This window comes from Filicampus tigris, chromosome 18 (assembly GCF_054856515.1).
Source record: "Filicampus tigris isolate MCC_2025a chromosome 18, RoL_Ftig_1.0, whole genome shotgun sequence".
Lineage (NCBI taxonomy): Eukaryota > Metazoa > Chordata > Actinopteri > Syngnathiformes > Syngnathidae > Filicampus > Filicampus tigris.
The window spans coordinates 144,777-170,028 of record NC_141234.1 but is presented as its reverse complement, the minus strand read 5'-3'; the positions used below and the strand labels follow the sequence as shown (position 1 = coordinate 170,028).

The window sequence follows — 25,252 nt, the reverse complement described above, 5'->3', positions numbered from 1 at the left end:
GCCGGTCTTTCCACCGGACCTTCCCTCTCCTCTCCTCTCCTCTCCTCTACTCGACTCTACTTTGCCACGGACTCCGTTCCGCTGTATCAAAGCGTCGTCCAAATCACGGCTGGCGCCATCGCGTGTCGGCAGAGGTGTCATCGGCGGCCAGAATGCAAATTGCAGCCGGGTCGCGCCAGCCTTAATCCGCTCATCGGCGCCTTTGAAATGTCAGCAGCGCGGAGCCTGCACTTAATGCCGCCCGTGACCTATAATCAAAACGGGGCCACGATTGCAAACGCCTGTCGGGGGAGGGGAATTGTCCCCGCCGTCCGTGCCTTCCCCCCAAAAATCTTGGGAAACGCCACGGTGTGAAAAGGCTTCCAGCTCCACATTGTTTTGCGCGCTTTGCCACCTTTTAAAAATGAAGAGCAAAACGCATCTGATCTTTTTCAACCCTGACCGACCACTTAAAATGTGATCGTGAGGATTTCCACACGTGCGACCGGATCGGGCCGACTCCGGTCCTTTCTCAACTGGGCCCTGCCGTGACAGAAAATGAATTTAGTGGAGGCGGCTGGATCGCGGCGCTGCACGCACTTCATATTCCATCCATACGATATCGATTGCCCCCCCTAAAGGGGAAGTCGACCCAAACATATTTTGTTCTCAAGAATATTTTCCGTGCAAGGCCACGCGTTGAAACAAGGCATTCGGATCAATGTGGCCTTTGTGGAACAGGAGTTATGAATCCGGCCATTTTTACGGCTCACCTGTTTTCTGGAGCTGAGCCGCGATCGGTCGTTCCCCGAGCAGTCGCGATGTCCTTTTCAGTCGACAGAAGTGACAAAATGGCCGCCCCTGAGATGGCTAAAAAGGGCTGCCTTTGGCTGCTTAACTCGTATTCCGCAAACGCAAAAGTCATCAGGATTCAAGTAGTGGCCTTGCATAGAAGATATTCTTGAAAAAAAAAAAAAAAGACGTGTTTGGGTTGTGTGATGAGTTTACTCCCATTTAAAAAACAAAAAAACCCAATTCCCCCTCCGTTCCGTGCCGTAGCCTTATTTGGAAAGGTGGCACTCCAAAGTCCCTTTTCCCATGCTCGGCAAGCACAGTTGGCGTCGCGGCCGCGCGGAGGACGCCGCCCCCCCCCCCCTCGCCTCCAAGCGACAATGGCGACTGGCGGCGCAGTTGGCGTCGGCGGCGCCCTCCCCCTCGCCGTTCCCGCCGGCCGGCGGCCTTTCATGCAGCCGAATGGGGCCGCCGGTCGGTCCATTCAAGGCTTTGGCCGCCGGCGCACAATGGCATCATCCTTAGGCATCCTTTGAGCGAGGTGCCACAGAGGTTTGTTGCCGTGCGGGGGGGGGGGGGGGGGGGGGAAGGGAGCCCCACATGCTTTTCACAGCCGGGGACCCGCTCGTTTTTCTCAAGGGCCAAGCGAGAAAGCGGGATCGGAAAACCTTGGCGAGATGCAAAGCGGGGACGTTTTGCCCCAAAATGGTCCCACGTAGGAATGGAGCGGGTGATAAAGCCTTGACCGAAATCTGCGTCTTGACCAAAATCTGCGTCTTGACCAAAATCTGCTGCAGGCAGGCAGGCAGGCGGCGTGAAGACCACAGACGTTAGGATGAAACGCTCAACGTTAAAATGTGATGCTTGTTGCCAGCGTATTTAGCGTCTCGAGAGCCCCGGCCCGGGTTCGCCAACCGTCCAAGGATGAAAGAGTTGAAAGTTTACAATTTCAAATCGGTAAGGGTGCGCGCTGCAATAGGGAGCTAATTCTTTCTGCCTGTGTGAATTAGCCTCGCCATGGCAACCGGCGACAAAATGGGATGAGGCCGCTTACGTAAAAGAAGCGCTGCCGCGCACGCGCCGGCGCACGCACGTTTGTGCGCGCTTGTGCTTTGCCGCTTTTCAGCTGGAGTGCACCGAACAACCCAAATGTTTTTCAAAGCGATGACGCCATTGATCATTGCGAAATGCCATTCAAATGGGAATACTTTGGCGAAAATGAGGTGTGACGAATTTTGGTCGAAAATCAGCCAGAATGTCAAGACTTTTCTTCCATCAAAAATTGCCCGCGCGGGTTTGTCGACGGCGCACTCTGAACGAAACGATTGCAAATGGATGATACCGGAATGTCCCCGACGGAGACGTCGCCTCCCCCGGGCGGCCGCAATGGCTCGTTCGTGTCGGGCCGCAACGCAAAGGAAAGACAAGATTGCCGAAGGGAGGCACACGCTGGGCCGGGCTGGGCTGGGCCGGGCCGGGCCGGGCCGGGCCGGGCCGGGCCCGGCCAGCAACCGCAAAGTAGCGGCCATCTTTTGCCACTTTTGCCAACGCAAACGTTTGAAAGCGTGCTTCAGCATTGCTGTCAAAGTCAAGCCCACGGCAAAAAGGACAATCCTGGCGCCCGGCGGCGGCGGCCGGAATGCCCGTTTTCGGGCGGCCCGATGGCTTTGAAGAGCGGCTTCTCGTTGGAAGCAGACGTGGACGCTCCGCCGTCGGTTCTCCGTAACGGTCCGCTTTTGAGGAAAGTTTGCCTTCACTTGGAGCCGAATTTGGAATAGCGGCCGGCGAAGAAGAACGGCAGCAATGGCGGCGGAAGAAGAGTCTGCGCTTTCTTTTGCTAGCTTTGGTGCTAGCTGTGGTGCTAGCTTTGGTGCTAGCTTTGGTGCTAATCTTGTCACACCAGATGATCTTTTGTGGCTCTTGCGCCAAACGCGACACCACATCTTTGCCAGGGCAGAATTTTGCTTTTGAATCCAATAAGGGCCTCTTGCCTTCGGGAAATGACAACAGTCTACTCGACACGCGCAGGACTCGCCCCCCGCCCGCTCCCGCCCCGCCCCCCCCCCCACCTCGGAAAGCTCTGAACCGGCCCATGACAAAGAGCAAAGCTTCCGAAGCGGCCGGGCTAGCGCTAACAACGGCCTTCGAATGCACTTGTTTTGCGGCACGGCGCCGACACTTTGCCAAAATTGATGCCTGATTGGAAAGGTAGTTGAACAAGTGAATAATTGCTCGTCGGCGGACGTTCCTCCAGATGAGCATCGCGATGCGCCTTCCTTCAGTCCAAGGCCAGCTCGAGTCTCTTTTTTTTTTTTTTTTCATCTATTTTCGGCCGATCGCCTCAAGCGCCGACGGCTTCGTGTTGCACTTGCTTCAAATGGTCGCGCTTTTGACAAGCTGCTGCTAAATCCGGGTTGGACAATTATAAAGGGAAAAAAAAACAAAGCGTTTCATTTGGAGGAGCGGCCGACGAGGTAACAACTGAGCGCGCTTTGGTGTATTTTGGGAACGTTTGCCGCTCGCTCTCACTTTGTACCTCAGTCGAGAAATGAGAACAAAGTGCGCACGTGGGCTGAGTGACGGGAGTCAAGTTTCCCAAATTGTCCCCCCCCCCCATGTGACGATGCGTCTCTCGGCAGGTGTGTCGTCGCGCATCCCGGAGATCATGGCGGCCGCCGGGACGCGCTCGCCGGGAGGGCCCAACGGGATCATCCGCAGCCAGTCCTTCGCCGGCTTCAGCACGCTGCAGGAGCGGCGCTCGCGGTAAGGCCCGCCCACAACCGGCGGCGAGGGACTCGGGAGCGCCCTCCCTCGCCGCCGGCACTCTCCGGTACGGGGGAACAAAAGAAAAGTGGCCTTCTCAGACCATGACTCCCCAAAGAGTGACCAGGAGGACTTCAAGCGGAAGTCCACCCAAACATCTTTTTTTTAAGACTACGTTCCCAGCAGGCCCACGAGTTGAAACGGGGCATTCGGATCAATATTGGGTTTGTGGAATAAGTGTTAATCCACCGGTTTTTAGCCGTCTGTGGGAGGCGGCCGTTTTGTCACTGCCGTCGACTGAAAACCACATCGCGACCGCTCAGGACGACCCATCGCGGCCGAGCCGCTTTCTGAGCCGCGATGGGTCGCCGTGAGCGGTCGCGATGTGGTTTTCAGTCGACGGAAGTGACAAAATGGCCGCCTCCCACAGACGGCTAAAAACCGGTGGATTAACAAACGCAATATTGATCAGAATGCCCTGTTTCAACTAGTGGGCTTGCATAGAGCATATTCTTGAAAAAAAAGAAAAACGACTGTTCCCTTTAATGAATGTCAGAATTGCATTTTTTTTTTTTTTTTTTTGCCTCAAGTATCGGCGGCTGCTATGAAAGGCCTCTTGTCTCCCAAAGCGTTGTATGCGGCGGCCTCAACGCCTCCGCTTGGCAGAGATGCGAGCGACTCTGTATGGATGAAAATCGGGCTTGCCTTCCTCCCTTTTCAGGTCATCCGAGGTCCGGCGCCGCCCCGCCACCGGCTTCCCATTTAGCCGACATTTCCCCGAGCGCCGACGAGCGCCGTTGCGACGCCTCAAGCCAGTTGCGACGTGCGCGAGCTGCCTCAAATGTAGGGCAGCCTTGGGGGGCCGCGGGGGGTCGGGCCGCGCGGCCCCCGTAATGCTCGTCGGGCGTGTGTCGCACGCACAGGCCGTCCGCCCTCGCGCGCTCGATAACGTCCAGCGGCGTTTCTCTTCAGCGACGAGCAACGTGAATCATTTGCCGTCTTTTTAGCAAACAGGCCGCGGCGTACGTCTGTTTGCGTCACGGCCGCAGCCCGTTTGGGCCGCTGGCCTCCATTAGTCGCACGGAGATCCCGCAAAATGGAGAAAATAGCGCAGGCTGACTCGGCCACGTGATCCTCCCGCTTGCTTCTCTGCCGCAGCCCGTCGAGGCCCGATGCCGCTCACTAGCTTCAAGTAACCTCTTTCACTCACAGATGCCACAAATGGTGCGGAAGAAGCTGATGCATCTTCATTTTTGATTAAAACCCATTCCGCGGCCCAACCTTTGCCGCCAGTCATCCTCTTTCACATGTATTTCTTTATTTTGTTATAAATGAATAATGTATGACCTGAAGAACGACAAGTTTTGGCTGGAGAGGTTTTCCAGCGCGTTGAATTCACGATGAGTTGAGCCGCGGGGAACCCGACCGGACACTAGATTAGGCGCACCTGTCCAACGTTCACGGGTGTGTTTTTGCGCAGGTGCAACTCGTTCATGGGCAACTCGGTGGCGCAGAAGAAGCCGGCGTCCAAGCCCAAAAAGCCTCACCTGTCCGGCGGCGCCGGCGGCGGCGGCGGCTCCAGAGAGCCTCAGCCCCGAAGACTGGAGGAAGTCTACACGGCACTCAAACGAGGCCTGGGGTGAGTGCAAAGTTGCCTGCGGCTCGAAAGCCCATTTCTAAGCAAAGGCTCTTTGTCGGCAGACTTGGCGGTTGTACGCCTTCAGCGTTTTGCGTTCTCTGTTCGCATTAAGCGAGCCGACTTTCGTGAGAACAAATGTAGTGTGTCTGTTTATAATGTGATATACAATAGAATATATGTGTCTTTGTTCAGTTCTACAGTAAACCTCAGCTGGCAGTAGCATTTCTGCAAATTTACACTAGCCCATCTATGGCGTCGCGCATGAAGCCGGTTTACGTCGTCACGCGGAGTAGGATTGCCATACCGTCGATGCTAATATTTGTAAGACAGCGCGCTCGCGTTGTGTTGGGTTCAATTTGCAATTGTCCATTTTTGGACGCCGGTCCGCCGTGCCCGTGTTTCGGGAGGAATTTACAATGACAGTGGCCCGGTGGCGGCTTGGCATTACGCGTTAGCAAGCGCGAAGCTAGCTCACTAGCTGGTCGATTTTCAACGGCAGAGTTGACTGCTGCGCGTCCTTTGTCTTGTCTTGTTTTCTTTTGAACGTGGCGGGCGGCGCACCTGGTGCCAGCGAATATCTGGAGGTGCACCAGGCGGAGCTGGACAAGCTGACGGCGCTCATGAAGGACATGAAGAGGAACTCGCGTCTGGTGAGTCCCACCGCGAGATGATCCAAACCAAAAGCCCGGCGTGGAATAACGCAGTCCTTCTTTCTCCTCGTGGCCCGCTGCGCAGGGCGTTCTCTACGATCTGGACAAGGTGAGCGAGCGGGCGAGCGAGCGCAAGAAAAGGAATTGCAGAAGGATCGGAAGCGTCTCAATGCTGACTTGTCTCGGCTTGCCAACGCCTGCCGTCAACTTGCTGTTTTTGTCCCCGCAGCAAATCAAAGCCATCGAGAGGTACATGAGACGGCTGGAGTTTCACATCAGCAAGGTAACGAGCGGGGGACAAACCCCCCCAAAAAAGCGCGCTTCCTGCGACTTGTGCGCTGGCACTTACTACTTTCCTATCTTTGGGCTGCTGCGCCCGTTGTCTTTGCTACTTGTCCAAATAGCTCATGCAAAGGTTTCCCTTTGCCGACACAGAAGAGACAAACGTTTGGAATGCAATCCCCCAACATTGGCTGAAAAGGAAAGGTTTCGGAAAAAAAGAAACGGTCGTCTTTCGTCCTCTTTTTTTTGCGTTGTGCTCCCAGGACGCTCCCTCCCGTTTGTCATCTTCAAATTCTCTCGTCCCGCGTCCGACCGCGTATGACGGCGGCGCGCTGGTGCCGTGTTGCCATGGTTACCGGACGGCCGTCTCCTCAACCCGGCGACATCTGGCGGACAATAAAAGCACGCACGTGGGGCGCGGCGACGACGACCACGTCGAGTGCTCGGAGACGCGGAGGCAAAGCGAGGCGCTTTGACGGACGTGCGCGCGCGCGCGGTCACGAGGCGGCGGCCGCTGTTAAAACAAACGCTGAAAGGCTTTGTGAAGCCCGCCAATGAAACCTTCTCTGTTCAAAAATAGAACCGTGACAACTCGCATGTGAATTTCGGTAGGAAGGTCTTGAAACAAAATCGACTTTCAAAAGAGGAAGAAAAAGCGCAGGACTGTAGAATGCTTCCAAAAAGGAAAGGAGTTTAATGAGCAAACGTCATCGTGTTTTTAAATGAAATGATGTAAGGTTAAAACCTTGATTTTATATCAAAAATGCAAAATCTCATGAAAAAGCCCATCAAAAGAGATCAACAACCCGCAGCATATACATTCCCACATCAATGTGTTTGCATCGGGACCTTAAATCGCATCTGAAATCTGCGCTGACGCCTCGCTTTGCCGCCTCCGGATGGCATCGTTGCCCGGCTACTTGTTCCGCATTTGTCATTGGGAAGCCCTGAAAACGGAATGGCCCCGGGGCCCGCATTCCAAAGGGTTGGCCCCAAACAGCCGCAAGTCAAGACTTTGTGCTTTGCGCGCGCGCAGGTGGACGAGTTGTACGAGGCCTTCTGCATCCAGAGCCGCCTGCGGGAAGGAGCCGGCCGCATGAAGCGGGCCTTCACCTGCTCGCCCTCCACCAAGGCCACCAAGGAGAGCGTCGGCGAGGTCAACCGGCGCTACAAAGAATACACGGAGGTGCCCCGAAAACAAAAAGACGCGCGGCACGAGGCACGGCGGCGCCATCTGATGCCGCTCCTCCTTTTTGCCGCCCCTCCCGTCTTCAGAACATGAGCGCCTTTGAGGGCGATCTGGAGAACCTGCTTGGGGAATTTCACATCAAGATGAGAGGTGACCGCCGCGCAGCCGTCGGCCTTTGAAGCCGTCGCCCGATTGGGCTCCCCGCTCGTCGTCCGTGTCCAACCAACGCCGGCGTCCAAGTCAAATGGCTTTTTCTCCCCCCCCCCCCCCCCTCAGGCTTGGCCGGCTTCGCCCGCCTCTGTCCGGGAGACCAGTATGAGGCGAGCCCCTCTTTATTTCTTCCTTTGCCTTGGTTCCTTTCCGTTAAAGGGGAGTGCCACAGATGCTTGGAAATAAGTTCAGTCGTATAGGTTGTAAATTCGGGTGGGCGGACACGATTGAATTCTCGTCAAGAGTACATAAGAATCGATTCACATCTAGGAATTTGTTTTCAAATCTAGGAATTCAGTCATAAATATGTGTGCAACCTTTACAAAACAATGGAAATGTAAAATCAATTTGAGTATTTTGTAAATGTTGTTTCATATAGTTTGTCATTCAATGTTTTGCTGAACAAAGTAGAGGATTTACTGCGAAACAAAGTTGAATGGGAAATAAAATGATTGTTTTTTTTCTTTTTGTCTTTTCCACTGGAAACGTGCCGGTCGCACGCTCGTCGCGCGTCGCACTTGACTTGACTTTGCGCCCCGCGCGGCAGATCTTCATGCGATACGGCCGTCAGCGCTGGAAGCTGAAGGGGCGGATCGAGGCCAACTCGCGGCAGAGCTGGGACGGCGACGACGTGATCTTCGTGCCGCTCGTCGGCGACCTCATAAACATCAAGGTGCGCGGCGAAATGGGCCGGCGCGCCACTTTGTGCGGTTCGGCTCGCTCGGGCGCTCGAGCCGCTCGCGTTTTGCCGCCATCTTGCGCCGGCGGCGCGCCATTCCAAATGCCGTCTCGGGGGGCCATCGGCGGGCGACCCTGCGATGGGCCGACGCCGCTTTGCGGAGGTGGCGAGAGGGCGGGCGGGCGCAGTGATGGCTTTGTTGGTGCGTGGGCGCAGGTGACGGAGCTGAAGGGGCTGGCCACCCACCTGCTGGTGGGCAGCGTCATCTGCGAGACCAAGGAGCTCTTCACCGCCATGCCGCAGGTGGTGGCCGTGGACGTCAACGACCTGGCCACCGTCAAGCTCAACCTGGAGGTCACCTGGTAGTAAGTAGCGGCAGGCGGCCTACCTACCTACCGACCTACCTACCTAACAGCCCACCCACCCACAGCGCTTTTGCTTCAGCTCACCACGGGGACTTTCCCTGCGTTGGGGCTTTTTTAAAGGCCGCTTTTTATCTTTGGGTCGGTTTTCTATGACTTGAATTCAAATATTTTGCCCTCACCTCATTTTTTTGGCTCTCATTTGGAGCGTTAACTTATTTTTAACCATAAAACCTTTTTTGTTTTTCCCCTATGTTTTTATTCACACTATTTCACTCCGAACTATGTTGGAGATTATTTTGCAGCCTTTCTATATTTGCAAATGCCTCTTTTGGCCTGCTTAACTCTCTAAAGTTAAGTTGAACTCTCATTAAAAGTCAACCGATTTCATGGAAGGTGTTGTCATCGCTGCAACGTTGCCTGTGTAGAGACTCGAGTGAATTCTGCCGTACCTAATCAAGTGTCCCGTTGTCCCTCGACACGCTCGTCCTCTCGCTGGCGTTTGGCCGCCACGGTGACGTCTCGGCGCGGCCACGCGCGGCGCAGCCCCTTCGACGTGGAGGACCTGACGCTGTCGTCGGGCAACGTGAGCAAGGCGGCGGCGCTGCAGCGGCGGGTGTCCGTCTACAGCCAGGGCACGCCCGAGACGCCCACCTTCCAGGACGCCGCCTTCTTCGTGAGTAGCGCCGCACGTCCAGGTTGTCGTCGCCCCGCCTGCCCGGCAACTAACCCTGCCCGCCCTCAAACGCACGCACGCACGCACGCACGCACGCACGCACGAATGCGCGCCGCCCCGAAAGACGTGGCGCCGGCCCCCCGCGGAGCGCCAACGCCCGTCCTTTCTGCGCGTGCTCCGAGACACCCTGCTGGAGACCTTCCGGCGCGCCCGCTCCTTCGGCGACTTGTCGGCGCCCAGGCCCAAGTCCAGCCTGGAGGTCTACGTGAGTCGGCCCGGCCCGGCCCGGCGTGGCGTGGCCCCTCCCCCTGCAAATCTCGCTCACTTTTGGCGGCGACTTGCTCCACTCCACGTGTTGAGAGTGTCCGCATGCGCTTTGCAAATGGCTGCCACTTCCTCATTTCATCCTTGTGCTTTGCGCAACTGTCTTCCTCTTTCAAAAAATGCTTAATGCATGTCAAGATGACTTCAAATGTTTGGCTTTTTTTTTCATTTTGAGTTGTTGAAATGACTCATTCGCTGCTAGTCCAGTAAAAAAGAATCTCGGACGTCAATAACGGTCAATGGCAGTGAATGGGTTACAATATATTTTTGACATTTTAATGATACATATTGTGTATCATTAAAATGTTTCCTAATTTAAGGCAAATTAAACTGAAATTTTCATGGGCATTTTTTTCTTTTCAGAAATATTTTTTGCTCTTAAAATAACTTTTTACTAAAACAATTCCATTTTTCAAATCATCATTCATTTGAATAGAATTCAGTAATTTGCATTTTTTGCATAAATGCTTTACTAATAATTACAAAGAATAAATAACAAATATATAAGATGATTTTTTTTCTTTCCCCCCCCCTCCCCAAGTCGGTGTAGTGAAAAAACATTTCCTCTCATTGAGACGACATTTCTTCTCGCAAAGTGCCGACTATTTTTCGGTCTTGTGGGCAACTTGCGACTTTATCTCTTGATTCATTTTTTTGCCTTCCCGTCAGTCGACTCTCCCGGACGACGTGTTTGAAAACGGCAGCGCCTCGGAATGCAAGCGTCTGTCCTCGGCCTTCTCGGACGCGTCCAGCCCGAGCCCGAGCCCGAGCCCGGCGCCCAGCTCGCGCTCGCCGGCGCCCAGCTCGCGCTCGCCGGCGCCGTCCAACCCGGAGATCACCGTCACGCCGCCCGACGCGGACGCGGACGCGTCCGCCTCGCCCTGCGGCCTGCGCGAGGGCTCCATCGCCGAGGAGGACGAGGATCGGGACCGGGACCGGGAAGATGGCGGCGGCGGCGGCGAGACGGATAGCGGCACGAGCGGCAGCCTGGAGGACTCTGAGTGGGAGCGCACCGAGTCCCAGCGCAACGGGCGCGCGCCCACCGTGGCGCCCGAGGACGTCTTCCTGGACCACGCCGAGCACCTGGCGCCCGTCCAGTTGGAACAAGGTCCGCACACTTTGACTTGAAGTTCATTTCAACTTTTTCTGGCGATCATTCGGTTTTTCTTTCCAAAGAAAGAACTATTTGGGGGCATAAAATGGCACATCTTCTCTCTTTTTGCGCATAACTACAGCTTTTTTTCCCTCATAAAATGACTCTTTTTAACGTTTTTTTTTTCCTCGTAAAAGAAACATTTTTTATCGTGTCATTTTATGGGACAGTATTTTTCTTTGGCTCTTTCGGCTTGTTTGTCTTGTAAAGTACAAACTTTTTTTCTCATCAATTGCAGTCTTTTTTTCTCGTAAATTATTTTGGGATGAAATGATTTCTGCTTTCTCAATTTCATTTGCTACCCCCAAAAAAATCTGTCACAAATTGTTACTTGGAAACAAAAAGTTTTTCTTTTCATCGTGACAACTTTTTTGTAAAAGGACTTTTTCCTGACGGCAACTTTGTTTCTCTTACACCTTCATTTTCTTTTCAAAAGTAAGAGCTTTTTTCTTATGAATTGCTGACTATTTTTTCTCGCGAAATGATTTCATTCCTTCTCAACGTCATTTTCTGCCACGGAGAAATCCTTTTCGTAAAGTGACGTTTTTTTGTAAAATAACTTTGCTGACGGCAACTTTTTTGTTTGACATTTTTTCTTTTTTCTTGTAAAATGACTTTTCACCGAAAATTTTGTAAAAAAAAAAAAAAAAAAAAAATCTCCAACTGCCAATTTCAGATCCACAGGTCCACAAGATGATTTTGCAATGACAGAACTAGTTATTGACTATGAATTGCCACAGACGACGAAGACGGCGGCGGCAACCTGACGCGGCAGCTGGTCAAGCGGCTGACGACGACGACGACGTCGTCGGAGGCGGACGACGACAACGAGGGCGGCGGCGGCGGCGGCGGGCTGTCGGCGGAGGCCGGCCTGGAGGACGCCATCCACGGGCTGCTGCTGACGCTGGAGGCGCTGACGCACCGATGCCGAGAGCTGCAGGACCTGGAGCAGGAAGTCATGCGATTGGAGGACCTCTTGAAGGTGACCGACTCACTTGGGGGAAAAAACCCAAAAACAAAACACACCCTCATTTGTTGAATATTGCCGCCCTCGCACCAAATGTCTCCGCCCATTACATGGCATTGCTCTTGTGCTCTTGTGTCGTGACGGCTTTTTTGTAAGATGACAGAAATGCACACAAAAAAACGGCGTTTGTGATTTTTAGTATTTTTTTGCGCTGTGTTTTGAATTGAGGAATATGAAAAAAATGTGCAAAATTGTGATTTATTTTCTTGTAAACATGCAACCTTTTTCCTTTTTTTTTTTTTAAATTCCCGTGCCGTCCTCAGTGCCGCCTGCCGGGCCACGGGAGCCGCTCGTCCAGCCTCAGCCTGACGGTGGAAAGCGCGCTGGAGAGCTTCGACTTCCTCAACACGTCCGATTTTGACGACGACGACACCGGCGACGCCGCCGCCGTCGTCGTCCTTGCCACGCCGCCGCGGCCACGCAGGTCGCCGCCATTCGACAGCGAGGCTGACACAATTGGGTGAGCTTGAACTGCTCACAATGTGCAAACGTCACATTGTTAGAGTTACATTTCAATCCAACCAAAGCAACTATACAGTTTTCCCTTGCATTTTTGCTTTTATTTTGGAATGTATCTGACTGGTAGTTCACTATCCGCTGATTAAATAAGCAACATTAGCCCACAGAAGGAATGGATCAAACTATACAGTCAATTAAAAAATAGAAACGATGTTGCTTGAGTAAATGGTACAAAAATAAGGATACAAATAAGAATGAATTGCATTCATAAAAATTAAGCAAACAAATAATTGTTGAAGAAACCACATATCCCCCCCCCCAAAAAATAAATATGTTGAAAAAAACATGAAAATTCTACAGATGAAAATATAATTTGTATAATGTCTATTTTTATATCATGTATACAATCGATTTGACGTTAAATAAATTCTACAGTGAAATTGGCCAAATGAACTGAAGCAAGTTGTGCTAATAGCTGTCAATTTGTGGTCTTTCTTTTGTTTGTCTCGTGTGCCAACAGGGGGCAGCAGCAGCAGCAGGCGGAGGCGCCGGCGCGAGGCCACCTGAGCGAGGCGCTGACGGAGGACACGGGGGTGGGCAACAGCGTGGCCGGCAGCCCCCTGCCGCTGACCACCGCCAACGACAGCCTGGACGCCGCCCTCGCCGTGCACCTGCGATACTGCCGCCGACTCGTCCAGGTTCGCACGCGCCACCGTGAACTGATTTCAGGGTTGCAGACTAAGGGGAGGGTGGCAAACTAGGGCTTGGTTTGTTTTTTTGCTGTTGTTGTTTTTTTCAGCCCATTCAAAAATGACCATCCGTTTTTTGCGTTGCCGGCGCAGGTGTTGAGCGGCGGCGGCGGCGTGAGCGCGTGGCGGCGCCGCGGCGTCCTCCTCAAGCTGGCGTCTCAGACGGCGCTGCTGGAGGGGCTGGCCGAGGTGATCGTGGACCACCCGGGGGCGCTCACGTCCCCCGCCCAGGGTGCGCGCGCGCACGCCCCGCCACGTTTGAGGAGCGCGTTGGCGGCGCGCCGGTGACGCTCCCCCGTCTCGTTGCAGCGGCGCCGGGCCTGGCGGAGAGCGACGGGCTGATGGCGCTGTGGGCCGACTGCTGCGGCTCTCCGGGGCTCTTCCACGTGGCGCTGGAGCGAGTGGCCAGTCACATGACGCGGCGCTACCAGCAAACGCTGGCCGAGCGGTACCCGCAGAGCTGCCGAGCAGGTGGCAATTTCTTCTTGTTTTTAATTTTCATAGAGTTACAACATTCTTTCGCGTGAAGTGACAGTGTTCAAACTAAAAAAGAAAACTTTTGTTCACATAAACAACTTTTCTATCCTCAGATGACAGCTTTTAGCTACTTGACGCGGACAACTTAAAAAACCTCTTAGTTTCTAGTAAATGTGGGGGGGGGGGGTTTTCCATCTTAAACTTTTGTTTTCTCCCCCCGCCCCCCCGTCGTCGCGTTGCAGTGATCCCTTTGGTGGCGCGCGAGATGGCGGACGCAAACGACCTCCCCGAGATGGAGAGCGGCCCGAGGCAGGACGCGGTGACGGTTTTTCAGTTCCACGCGTACCTGGCGCAGCGTCAAGTGCGCGACATGGAGACGCACCTGCTGCACTTGGCCGCCGAGGGTGAGCCCCCGGCCGCACGTGCGCGTTTTGTCTCCGATGAGGCAACACACCCGGCGCGAGCTGACCGCGTGCGCGCGTTGCCTGCAGAGTCGTTTGCGGAGAGGTTGCGCGGCGGGGACGCGGCGGCGGCGCTGGAGGAGGTGCCGGCGCGGGGCCTGTGGCCTCACGGCGCCACGCTGAGGACGCTGGCCTGGCTGCTCACCGCCGACGAGCCCGCCGTCAGCAAGGCGGCCGCCGACTACCTCGCCGCCGCGCCGCGCGGCCATTTTAGGAACAAGGTCACTCGCCGCTTCCTTTCATTCTGTTTTCCGCCATTTGAGGCGCGCCCTCATGAAAATGTTTGCTTGCGGCCAGGCGGTGGAGTGCTACACGGAGGCGCTGGCGGAGGCGGGCGTCCACAGCCAGAGAGCGGCGTGCGCCGCGCTCAGTTGCCTGCAGGTGGGCGGAGCCAATATTTCTGCCGCCGCCCACATTGAGCCGCCACGGGCCTAAACTTGTGCCTCCTTTTGCGACCGGCAGGCGGCGGAGAGCATCCGAGCCGTGGTGGCGCTGTGCGACTCGGCCGACGAGGAGCTGCGCCACGTCGCCGTTGAAACGCTTCTCACGTTCGGTCTGTCCGACGGGGGCCGCCAAACGTCAAAACTGAAAAAGAACTTCAAAGTCCTCCTTTGAAGAGAAACAAAGCTTGCTTGGATTTTCTTTTTCCACACAAATTGGCTTTTTTCTTTCTTCTGTTAAATGTTAGAGTGCATCGTTGTCAGGGTTTTCTTCTGAAACCATTTGCCTTTTCCGTTGGCTTGTCAATTTCAAACTGCCACCAGTGGACGGCATTTTTGAGATCGGCACAGTTTGCGGGTCCGCTGAGAGAAAGGGCTCCTCCGTATTGTAGACTGCTTATTATAAAAGAACAGAAAGCAGCAGAATCAAATTTAATCGAGTCTTGGGTGTTCATTGAGCACCATATCTTGTGGGCCTTGCACGTGTGCAAAAACGCTAGAAAAAGGTGTCCAAATGCTGTAAAATGGCTGTCACTGAAAGGTGCTAACCGGTTTTTTGTTTGTTTGTTTTTTGTGGCAGGCGAGGAGGGTCGTCTGGCCTACGAGCAACTGGACACGGTGCCGGGGGAAATGATTCGCTTGGGGGCGCGGCGGGCGGGTGCCGTCACCACCGCCTTTTAAGACGCCAACGCGCCACGCCGGATGGAGGGGAAACAAAAAAAATCTCGTGAAACGAATCTCTGCACAACGTGCGCACACGGCCACCGGTATATTTCGGGTTCAACTGTAGCGCGCAAACGTTCACTGGACACGGCACGTCTTCACTGGTTACTGTGAATGCTCAAGTGTTTGGGGGTGGGTTTTTTTTTTGTATATCACACTTTTGCACTTGTAAATACGCCGCCGTCTGTATATTTAAGTTGGTAAAGTGTTCCGTGCGGACTTGGGGTGCGTTTGGAGGTTGTTTATTGCGTAGGCGTCAGGAGGCGAACATGGGGGGGGGGGGGGAGTTGTGTAAATGCAAGGCGGCGCGTGGCAAGTGAGTCGATTTGGTCCCCGTAACACGTGCAGCTTTCCAAGTGCAATTCTGAATGGAAATGTGAAATTTATTTATTCTTCACATGAATATTTTCTCCTGCTGTGTCAACCGCAGAGGACTTGTTGTATATTGATTGTAAGTTTGTTCTGTGCAAAATCAGGTGTTTTACTTTTCAAGAAATACTGTATCATTAAAGAATAAGGCCTTTGTGTTGAGTTCATTGGAGTTCATTTTTTTTTTAAATATTAGATAACCGTGGAGATGGAAATTTATATTCCTTAACAAATAAATAGTAGTTTTACTTTATGACTGCAGAAATCTATTGTAACCAAAGCAAATTTTTGTTGTTTTTGAAATGAGAATGTATTTTCAACTCGACTTACATTTTGGCCGCGATAGTCCCGTTTGAAAAGCACAACTAAAACAAAAGGTCCTGCTTGAAAAGCCATAATGCTACCTGGGAACAAGTGCTCCTATTTTTAACAAATGTCTTTTGTATGGTCTCATCTAGAAATGTGTGAACTGCAAAGCTCATTTTGTTCCCCTATGCTTTGTTTTGCAAAGTAACATTTCTTTCTTACATGTGCAAAAATGAGCATGACAGTATTTTCTGTCCCTTCACTTTTTTCTTTTTTTTTGGGAGGGGGGGGGGGGGCGGAAGTGTTATGAACCGATGAAGTCCGCGACGTGTTGACGCAAAGTGGCGCGTCTGGAGATGGCGTCATCTCTCTGTCGTCTGTCCGACTGTACTGTAGGTGGCGCTGTTTGATCTGCTCATTACAAGTTGCAATAAAGTTTATTTTTGCATAATTGTACGAGGGAAAGCAATGGAGAATTTGTTCTTTTAGCCAATCGGATTGTACATTCATCTTCTCTGCTGTGCATCGAATCCTCATTTACGATGGACAACAGAAATTCACGTGAACAACTTTGACATCTGGGTTAGTAAATGCCGCAAACCTTTGCTGGAGACCTCAATGTCTGATGTCCTTCAATGCAAGTGTCTTTGAATAGTCTGGTCTCATCTTTAGCCCGCAATGGCAGCTTTTTCGCATTGTCTTTGGAGCTTATTACCAGCTTAAAAGAAAATGCAATCCTACCACTGTGTCGCCGTAGACTTTAACCCCCCCCCGTTTTGTGCCCAGGCCTGTTTCATGAGTTCATTTTTCAAGCGAAATCTGCGCAACCACATTTCAAATCATGTCTAATTTTCAATGTTTGATTTTAATTGTCTATTATTATTATTATTGCGTTGTTATTTATTATTATTATTATTATTATTATTATTATTATTATTTCTTTAGCGGAGGGGTACTAAGCATTTTCTCCAAGTGAAGTTAACGGAGATGCAGCATACAATACGGTACATATCGCCATCTCCTGGTCAGTAGGAGAAACGCTGTCGGTGAAAACTTACGTGAATCTAAAATAAATATACGAGCCGTTTTTCGATTTGTGCCCCGTGCTACATTCTAGTTTCGTTTTGGAATTTAAAGTTAAATGTAGTGTTGTGTAATGATAGCCAGTTTGCCCTACTTTATGTATGGCATGTGATTCACTTTCATTTTTTTGGCGTGAAATTGAAGCAACAATTTCCATGTTAAGCCAAGGGAGCCATTATGATAGGTCGCCGGGTGGCGCTAGTGTGCACCGACACGATGGACCAACAGCTCTTTTATTACATATATGTGTGTATATATATAAAATGAAAGTGGCATGCAGTATAGCGCCAAGTCAATAGGGGGCGTCGATGACAATTTCCTCTGTACTATTATACCGACCCGGAGGTGGATGGTTTGGAGTCGTAAGCATGCACGCTCAGTAGCATTAACGTTGTTTCCGATTCAGTTGAAATGTTAAGGCTAATGATACCATTGTGGTCTGAAAATATTACTTTGACAGAAATGTAGCCAAAACATCTTTCATTTTATGATTAACGTTAAAACTGAAATAGCTTCCACTTCAAACCGCGGGCTAGTTTCGTTTGCACGCTAGTTAGCTTAGCCTTAAGTGCTATTGCAAGCGATCCTGGTCAAATTTAACTTTCAGCGAAATCGAAATCAACATTAAGCAATAATGGACGGTTTGACAACTCCGTACGAAGATGACTCGGCAACGGAGTTCATGGAGTGTTCTGTAAGCGAGCCAGGATGGAGTGTAGCGTCATTGTCATTTCGTACGATTGTTTACTTTGTTTGAATTTTTTTTTACTTCTTCAAGGTGTGTGAAGTATCCATAAGGGGCCTCAATTTGTACAAGATACACGTGACGACGCCGGGACACTTAAAGGTACATAACATTTGAGAATGAAATAGTGTTGTGCATTACTCCGACCGGACCACAAAAACCTCACTTCCTTTCAGAAATGACCTCATTCAGAATGGTGAAATGTTGAGAACTCATTTGAAAGCGTCTTCTCGAATAGTGTGCTATGTAAAGTGCTTTGTTGCAGCTCTAGCTGTTGTTAAATGCGCTATACAAATCCAATTGTATTGTGTTATATACCGCAACGGGGCTCGGTCGGAGACTGGAGGTGGTTGTCTTGTTTCCTGTATTGTAAAGCTCCGTGTGGCTTTGAGTAAATGTGCTATATGAATGAAGGATCGATTGATTGATAAATCCTTGTGAGAAGTGAGCACAGACTCAGACCTGTCAGTTTGTTTGTTTTTTAACAGAGTTTGTTTTTTCACAGATGCTCTTATACTTGTCAAAATGTCGTACATTGTGTTGCGTGTCTTCACCCAGGCTCCCATGGTATTTTCTGGGAACTGTACTTGAACATTTATGACAGTAGCAGCGTTGTTTTACAGTTAAACAGCAAAAAGCAAAGCATGTCAAGACTTTCTTTGCATGTCCCTTGCACATATCGCATTAAAGCTGACATTTTCCACCTTCTCCCCCCCTTGAGTCACACTTCTGTATGAATGGCACAAACACAGACGCTCACGGCGGATGAAGTTTTGAGCTTTGCAGGTGCAGCCGTAACAGTGGAGACAGCAAGAAAGAGCCTTTTGGACATTGTTGAATAACCAGGGAGCAAGAGATAAGGCATTCGACGTCTTTTCGCGACAGTAGACATTGCTAAACCACTTGGCTATCACCCTTGCGTCAACCAGCAATGAAGAAAACGTTTGGTCTTGATAAGCATGTTCACAAAAGAGATTGCAGTGCTCCTTTTCTGCATTTCCTGCCAAGTCTAGGCATGTGGGACACGTGGGACACCACACCACAGCTTGTTTTTTCTTATGCAGCCATTTGTGTACTTGACGCTACTATGCGCCGCTAGCACTGACTAGCTTGAAGTCGTCTTGATGCACATCCGTCAAGTCTTGAGTCTCAAGCAAATCACGGCCCTACAGAAGAAAGCTCCATTGACAAGCCCTAGGTTTTGCTACCTCTCCAATCTCTCTGGAAAACGGTCCAACCTCCTTTTTTGGGTCCATGGCTAGTCTCGAACTTAACACCGAACGATCCTAACCCTCTGAGTCCGTACTCTCTCGCAGCTTAGCGTCGCTGTCTTTGTCGAGCGCTTTCACTTTGCTGTTTGTTTTGTCTTCTCTTGGACACTTTGAGAATACATTTTGAGATCGGACCCTTTGAGTACTGCCGACGTGAAGGCCTCAAGCGATACCTTGTCCTTTTATTGCACCCGAAAACAACTTTTCTAAGGTTGCGGGACTTGGTAAGCTGAGCCAACTGCGATGGCGACGGCCCACCTTGTCCTCTCACCTCCCACGTCGGTAGAGTCAAAATTGCCGAGCGCCAGTCGGATTTGGTCTTCTCCCGCAAGCGTATGAACATTTTAGAGCTACTGAGTCGGCCCGAAAAATGAACATTTCGAATGACCTAACTGTTAAAGATGTCTTTTTCCATTGTAGAGCCATCACAGCTATGCTCGGCACTGATTGATTTTTATTGCTCTCCTTTCATCCCTGGCAGAAAGAGGATGCCGCCGTCGCCGCGGGTAAGTAGACGCCGTCGTCCATCGAGTCATTTGGGGTCTGCCGTGGCCACTCCTATGTTAGCTCAACTGTCGTGTCGGCCCCTTAAGTGCAGGCACGCGCGCGCGCGCGCCAGGGCAGGTCCTGTTGCTTGGTTTGGCAGACATTTGTCACGTCTTTGGAATCGCCTTCAAACTTGCCCTCAAGCATTTCTTCCATCGTTTCATACGTGGCTCGTCTGGCTCCCAGCAAAGTTCTGCTGAATTTTCCTAGCGGTGGTGTGGCGGAGAGCAGGGTCCTTTGCTGCAACTCAACGGGAACAAAATCCAAGACCAGCCAGTCGCAAGAAATGCAGGAGGCTCATTTGTCTGCCTCGATGCATCGTTTGTTTTCTGTTGGAATCGCAGCGTTGTGTTGGCTCACTGAGTTAGCTCACTGGCAGTGTTTTCATACATATCATCAGACTTCACTCCTGGGTTCCAGCAGAGTTCTCCCACGCTCTCTCCTGTATGCTCCTCGTGGCGGTGTCGCAGCCAATCGGGTCCCGACACGCTCCATGGCGCCGCAACTCAACCGAGGCGAAATCCACCACTCGCCAGTTACGGGAAACGCAGGACGCTCTTACTTAGTCTCATCTCGTTTGTTTTCATTTGTTTCCGACGAGATCATAGCTTTGTATTGCCAAGTTGTCCGACTGTTTTGTTGTTGTTGTTTTTTCCACAAGAACTGAACTTCAAAAGTTCCTGAAATATTTTTTTCAAGGAACTTAAAGCTTCCTTATCAAGATGGTGAGGCAGCGAGAGAGCAAAATAGCTGAACTGCTACACCTTTGTGTCATGACAACTGTCCTTCTTGTCCAGCAGTACTTTGGCTTGGAGCACTTGCTTCTTGGGTACACGTAGTTCGGGTCTTTATTACCTGTGGTATGTCTTGAGTACCTGCAGATTGCTTCTTGAGTACAGGTAGATTGGTTCTCCAGTACCAAAAGCATGATTCTTGTCTTGAGTACCTGAGTCAATCGTACCCGTCACCCTCGCGTGGTTCTTGTTTGGAGTACGTGTAGATTAGTTCTTGGGTATCTGTAGCTTGGAGCCTGAGTATGGGCGCCCCGGTTCCTGAATACTTTTGGCCTGGTTCTTTTTTTTTTTTTTCTCGACGTTTCTGAGTAGCCGTAATTTGGTTCTCGGAACTGTAGCTTGGTTCATTTTGGTTATCTTGTAGCTGCATCTTGGTTTCTAAAATACCCGAACTCGGTTCTTGTCTTGGGTGACCGTAGCTTGCTTCTTTAGAACCCGTAGAGTGGTTCACGAATACCCATCGCTGTGTTCTGGTCTTAAGTACCCGTAGCTGGGTCCTTTTTGGTTCTTGAATAAATCTTACTTCATTCTCGGGTCCTCAACTTGGTTCTTGTCTTGAGGACCTGTAGCTTTGTTCTTTTTGGTTCTTGAGTACATGTAGCTTGGTTCTTTTTTGGGGTGCAGATGCTGCACAAAGGTCATTACTTTGTGGAAGCGGTGCCTGGCTCCTGCAGAGTTGCCACATTTTTTTTTGTTTAACACTAATAAAGCAAGATGGATCCAAAATCTCTCCATTAATTAATCGGTCACCATTCTTTTGTTTATTTTTATTGTTAACCGGGGCAGATTTGGCCTCTTTGGCAACGCCATCGGATTATTTCTTTTTTTTAGTAGCAGGTGGACGCCTGCGGAGGGTTTCACTTGGCTGACACCAGTTGGCAACTTTGCTTCGAGAGGTCTTGAAGATGGGCTCGACCTTTGAGCAGACAGTGAGAATTCTTCCGATTTCCTTTGGCCGGTGTTTTTCCTTTGGGCGTCGCTTGAGTGGGTGTCCTAACATGCAACGACGCCAAATTTGCTCTCTATGCATGCTTACATTGTACCTTCTTTTAGGTCTACAACGGAAGGTGCACATTTTGAGCATCAATGTGTATTGTCAGATTAGAGGGAAAAAAAGAAAACAATTGAACGACACTCCGTTACTCTGATAGGGTCGAGTTTAAGCTGCGTACTGTAAGCAAAACTCAAAATGGATTCTACTTTTGCCCTGTCGTCACACGTCTTTGTTTGGTGTTGTCAGGTCACATGGTCCGCGAGCAAATCGTGCCAAAGTTTAACGATATCTTACGATACGTGGATTACCTGAAGCTTGACGAACCGATCATCGGTAAGTAACACTTTTCAGCCCTTAAATTGATGTGACCTAAGAAGCCTGTTCTCCCATTTCAGGTTTAAGCTTCTTGGAAGAGGTGCCCAGCGCCAACGTGGACCAGTCCAGTATTGGGCCCCGATACACGTGCACACTTTGTGATACAACCGCGTTCCCGCCGGAAATGGTCCATCATGTGATCGGACGGAAACACAGGCAAAAATATATCGTAATGCCGTTCAGATTTCCACGAATAAAGATTTAAAAAAAAAAAAATTTTTTTCATCCACTAATAGTGTAACTCAAAGCTGCGCATCATTGCAGGAGACAAAGCGTCCAGATCTGGTTTCCTGGGATAAGCATTCGGTGTTGATGCAAACAGGCAAGATCATTCGCACCAGAGCGGAGATCATCGCCAGGCAGGACGGAAGCGGACGTCCCAAGGTAGGATGCGTGGCCGCGGAACTGGGTCCTTACATCCAAAGAGTCAAACAGAGGGAGAACAAATGCTTCTGTTTATGTTACAGCCAGTGAAGAATGTGGGAAACTTCATGGCAAGAGGTAAATAAATACATGCTTTGTTCTACTAACTGTAGTTTGTCTCTCTTCCATTATTGAGTAGGTGTAGCTTGTTTCACAAATATCTAAATGGCAAAATTGACAATGGAGTGACCACGATACAGTTTGTGCAGTTGTGGTGATTCAATGTTAAAGTCTTTGGCTGCGTAGTTCCCGCATGGCAGAGGCAGAACGAAGACCCGCAGAACGCCTCAGGCCAGCGCCAATGGAGGCGGGAATTCCAAGAGTCGGACCGCGCTGGTTTGATGCCAAATCTTCTGAGCGGCGCCCCTTTCGTCCCGGCCGAGACTCGCCCCATGAATGCGGCGGAAGGCAGGCAGACAACCAACCCGTGGGATCAGCACAAGGCGGAAGACTGGGACAGGGCTCCTTGTCGGGGAAAGAGTTTGGACCTGGATTATCGTCTGGAGAATCCTGTCACACAAACGAGAAGGGTCGAGCCCCACAAGGAGACACAACGGGGTGGGGATCAACCCGCAGAGGGTTACGCCAACTACAGGCAGGAAGCAAAAAATGAGTTTTTGACAGAGGACGGAAGGCGCGAGTTTCAGACCTCGCCTCCGGACTACAAGCCCCCGCGTCCGGACTGCCAGCGTTCGGACTACCAGGCCCCGCGTCCGGACTACCAGGCCCCGCGTCCGGACTACCAGGCCCCGCGTCCGGACTACCAGGCCCCGCGTCCGGACTACCAGGCCCAGCGTCCGGACTACCAGGCCCAGCGTCCGGACTACCAGGCCCAGCGTCCGGACTACCAGGCCCAGCGTCCGGACTCCCAGCCCCAGCGTCCGGACTCCCAGCCCCAGCGTCCGGACTACCAAACCCCGCGACCGGTCTTCCAGCCTCAGCGTCCGGACTATCAGTCCCAGAGTCCTGACTTACAAGGAGATGACCAGCGATGGTCTTCTGACAAGGATCGAGATGTGAGGCTTGGAACAAACATGCAGGAAGCCCCCACGAAGAATGTTTGCTTACCTTCAGACAAAGCTAGTGAGCATTTTAGAGATTACAATCACGGAATACGACAAGCAGAGTCCTCTTCCGCTGGCCCCACCAACTTGAGGAGCCCTCGGGAAGATTCCAGGAGCATGTCGGCCATCCCGGAACCGTTCCGCCGCTTCCTGAACGGTCCTGCGGGCGACGAGGCATCCGGTCGACGCAAAAGAAAGAGCCGCTTCTCGGATGCCACGCCCGAGGAAGTGGCGGTGGCCAAGAGGATGTAAGCAATTTCGTGTAGACATTGTTTTGTTTTTGTTGTCCTTAGTTAACTTTCCCGGATTTTTTGTCGACAGGTTTGACGCCGGACCCCCAGACGCCAAGGTCAGAGGTCCTCTGGAATCGGGCGGTGGAACGTCCCAGCAAGAGACCCGCAGAACAATGCAGCATACCGATCGCTTCTCACAGTCACAGGTAGTCCATCGTTACTCCAAACAAACAAACAAACAAACAAACAAACAACCAATCTCTTTTCATCCTATGCCGGGTTTTGGGTTGATTATTCACATTAGCCCTTTGCCAAATGGCCGATGTGGTAAAGGGACATGCGAGGAATGGAGGGTTTATTTGCAAATGTTTCGAGGTAGCACCACACAGTCAAAGGGAATGGGGAAAACACTTTGGGGTGAAGTTTGAACGCAGTGTCGTCCTCCTGCAGTGCTAATTGGCTGGGTTCTGTGTGAAAGGCCGTTGTTTGAGGAACCTTTCTGTTTTGGAACAGCAAAACAGACCCACGCTCCCGCAGATGTCCTCACAACACTCGTACGAGGGAAGATTCCGGGAAGGGTCCAACTTCAGAAGAGCCGAGTACGGTTACAGTGGGCAAGGCAACGGAGGAGGAGGAGGAGGAGGAGGAGGAAGAGACTGGAACGACACAGGTGACGGCCAGCAGCAAGGACGCAGAGAGCCCAGCGACTTGAACAGAAACCGCTACGAAGGTACGGGGCGTACTTCTCGCAACATCATCTACGCCTGCGCAATCTAGCGGCACCTTTTCTCCTGTCCTTCAGCGGGTTTTGGTCAGCAACAGATGTACGCGACACGTCATCCCGATGAGCGAGCACAGTGTCCCGAACGCTTCCAAGGAGGAGGCCAGCGGCGGCAGCAGCAGTTTCAGCAGCGCAACCCGCAACCATTCTCCCAGGGTTTTTTGGATTCTCGCTCGCCAACCTTTGACTTGGAGAGGCCAGTCGGCATACACCGGAACCCTCAGTACTCCAAAAGTCTAGAAAAATTCACATCCACTATCCTGGAATTCATGTCCAGGAATTAGTCATACATTCATTAGTGTCCCATAGCCTCAGTTGTAAGTGGACGTTTTGAAATCAAATGTTACCTTTTGTTGACTGTTTATCCATCCAATTTCTTTACTGGATATTGTCATTACGGTTGCGGGAGAGCTAGAACGACGAAGCTAGAAGTCGGCTGACTTTTGGCAAAAGTGGGGCACACCTTGGACTGGTCACCAGCCAGTCGCAGGACCAAGATAGGAAGGAACAAGACAGGAACACAGGAAGGGAGGAAGACAGGAACAAGCATTCATACCCGCGTATTCACGTCTGAGGTCTTTTATGCAGTGGGTCCCAAGCAGGGTGCCACGGAAGAGCACCAGGGGTGCTGTGGGGAATGATCTAATTTCGCTTTAATTTGTCTTTGAACTTAAAACTGTACGTTTTTGGAGTGTGGGAGGAAGTCCACCTCAACAGGGGGAGAACTCTTGATTCCAGAAACTCTGCAATTTGAGGCAGATGTGCTTTCCACTCGTACACCGTGCATCCTTTCATTGTTGATTATTGTTCAGGAGATGAGTAAATAATAAAACATTTGTCCACTGTGCCTTGTGCTGTCACTTTTGATTGCTAATCAATGCAAACATAGGTTCTCAAGTGTCTGTTTAAGCTCGAGCCATTTTATTTGGCTCAGTTTCTGTTACCTGCTTGGATGCAACGTTTGGGAACTCTTTGTTTGATATATTTGCGAATACCTGCCTATTATTTATTTTTGTGTCTTATAAGCATATGTGGGTTGGGCACGTTTAATGCTGCATGACAATGAATAAGTAAAAAATAAGTAAACTTCATGCAGCACTTTATTACATATAGATGCACACATCTCATTACCATTATTTTATATTTGACAATTACTATTTCACTTCACAAAAAAATAAGACCACTGAAATTAGTCCAGCCCAGCAAAATATTTAGAATAAAATTGATTCACAAA

At 51.1% G+C, this 25,252-nt stretch overlaps 2 protein-coding genes across 10 annotated transcripts in view; both read left to right on the top strand.

Moving 5' to 3' along the window:
• ripor2 (RHO family interacting cell polarization regulator 2) overlaps positions 1–16,165 on the top strand; it is a 33,266-nt gene extending 17,101 nt beyond the window's left edge. For 4 of the 6 annotated variants that reach the window (XM_086013620.1, XM_086013621.1, XM_086013619.1 and 1 more), the window contains exons 2-23: positions 3,411–3,534; positions 5,015–5,173; positions 5,745–5,823; positions 5,909–5,932; positions 6,053–6,106; positions 7,142–7,291; positions 7,381–7,444; positions 7,571–7,614; positions 8,052–8,177; positions 8,400–8,548; positions 9,092–9,221; positions 10,215–10,653; positions 11,439–11,680; positions 11,989–12,185; positions 12,705–12,882; positions 13,027–13,165; positions 13,243–13,404; positions 13,653–13,814; positions 13,902–14,092; positions 14,169–14,252; positions 14,334–14,424; positions 14,892–16,165. In XM_086013620.1, the coding sequence (XP_085869746.1) occupies positions 3,411–3,534; positions 5,015–5,173; positions 5,745–5,823; positions 5,909–5,932; positions 6,053–6,106; positions 7,142–7,291; positions 7,381–7,444; positions 7,571–7,614; positions 8,052–8,177; positions 8,400–8,548; positions 9,092–9,221; positions 10,215–10,653; positions 11,439–11,680; positions 11,989–12,185; positions 12,705–12,882; positions 13,027–13,165; positions 13,243–13,404; positions 13,653–13,814; positions 13,902–14,092; positions 14,169–14,252; positions 14,334–14,424; positions 14,892–14,992 (3,089 nt within the window). In that variant the 3' untranslated portion in view covers positions 14,993–16,165. Of the gene's footprint in view, positions 1–3,410; positions 3,535–5,014; positions 5,174–5,744; positions 5,824–5,908; positions 5,933–6,052; positions 6,107–7,141; positions 7,292–7,380; positions 7,445–7,570; positions 7,615–8,051; positions 8,178–8,399; positions 8,549–9,091; positions 9,222–9,345; positions 9,487–10,214; positions 10,654–11,438; positions 11,681–11,988; positions 12,186–12,704; positions 12,883–13,026; positions 13,166–13,242; positions 13,405–13,652; positions 13,815–13,901; positions 14,093–14,168; positions 14,253–14,333; positions 14,425–14,891 lie in introns of all 6 variants that reach the window. The other 2 variants (XM_086013624.1, XM_086013622.1) reach the window with 2 other exon arrangements.
• A 935-nt stretch (positions 16,166–17,100) lies between these two features.
• On the top strand, positions 17,101–24,865 carry LOC147131723 (uncharacterized). Of its 4 annotated transcripts, none has more exons than XM_086013631.1 (11): positions 17,101–17,486; positions 17,571–17,639; positions 19,290–19,314; positions 21,389–21,475; positions 21,538–21,686; positions 21,782–21,901; positions 21,985–22,018; positions 22,187–23,252; positions 23,326–23,443; positions 23,751–23,967; positions 24,040–24,865. In XM_086013631.1, the coding sequence occupies exons 1-11, from the start codon at positions 17,427–17,429 to the stop codon at positions 24,300–24,302; spliced, it is 2,208 nt and encodes a 735-aa protein (XP_085869757.1). In that variant the 5' UTR covers positions 17,101–17,426; the 3' UTR covers positions 24,303–24,865. The 4 variants fall into 4 exon arrangements, with proteins under 4 accessions (XP_085869757.1, XP_085869758.1, XP_085869759.1 ...); XM_086013632.1 differs by having other exon boundaries at positions 17,102–17,486; positions 19,229–19,314; XM_086013633.1 differs by lacking the exons at positions 17,101–17,486; positions 19,290–19,314.
• Positions 24,866–25,252: the final 387 nt, after the last annotated feature.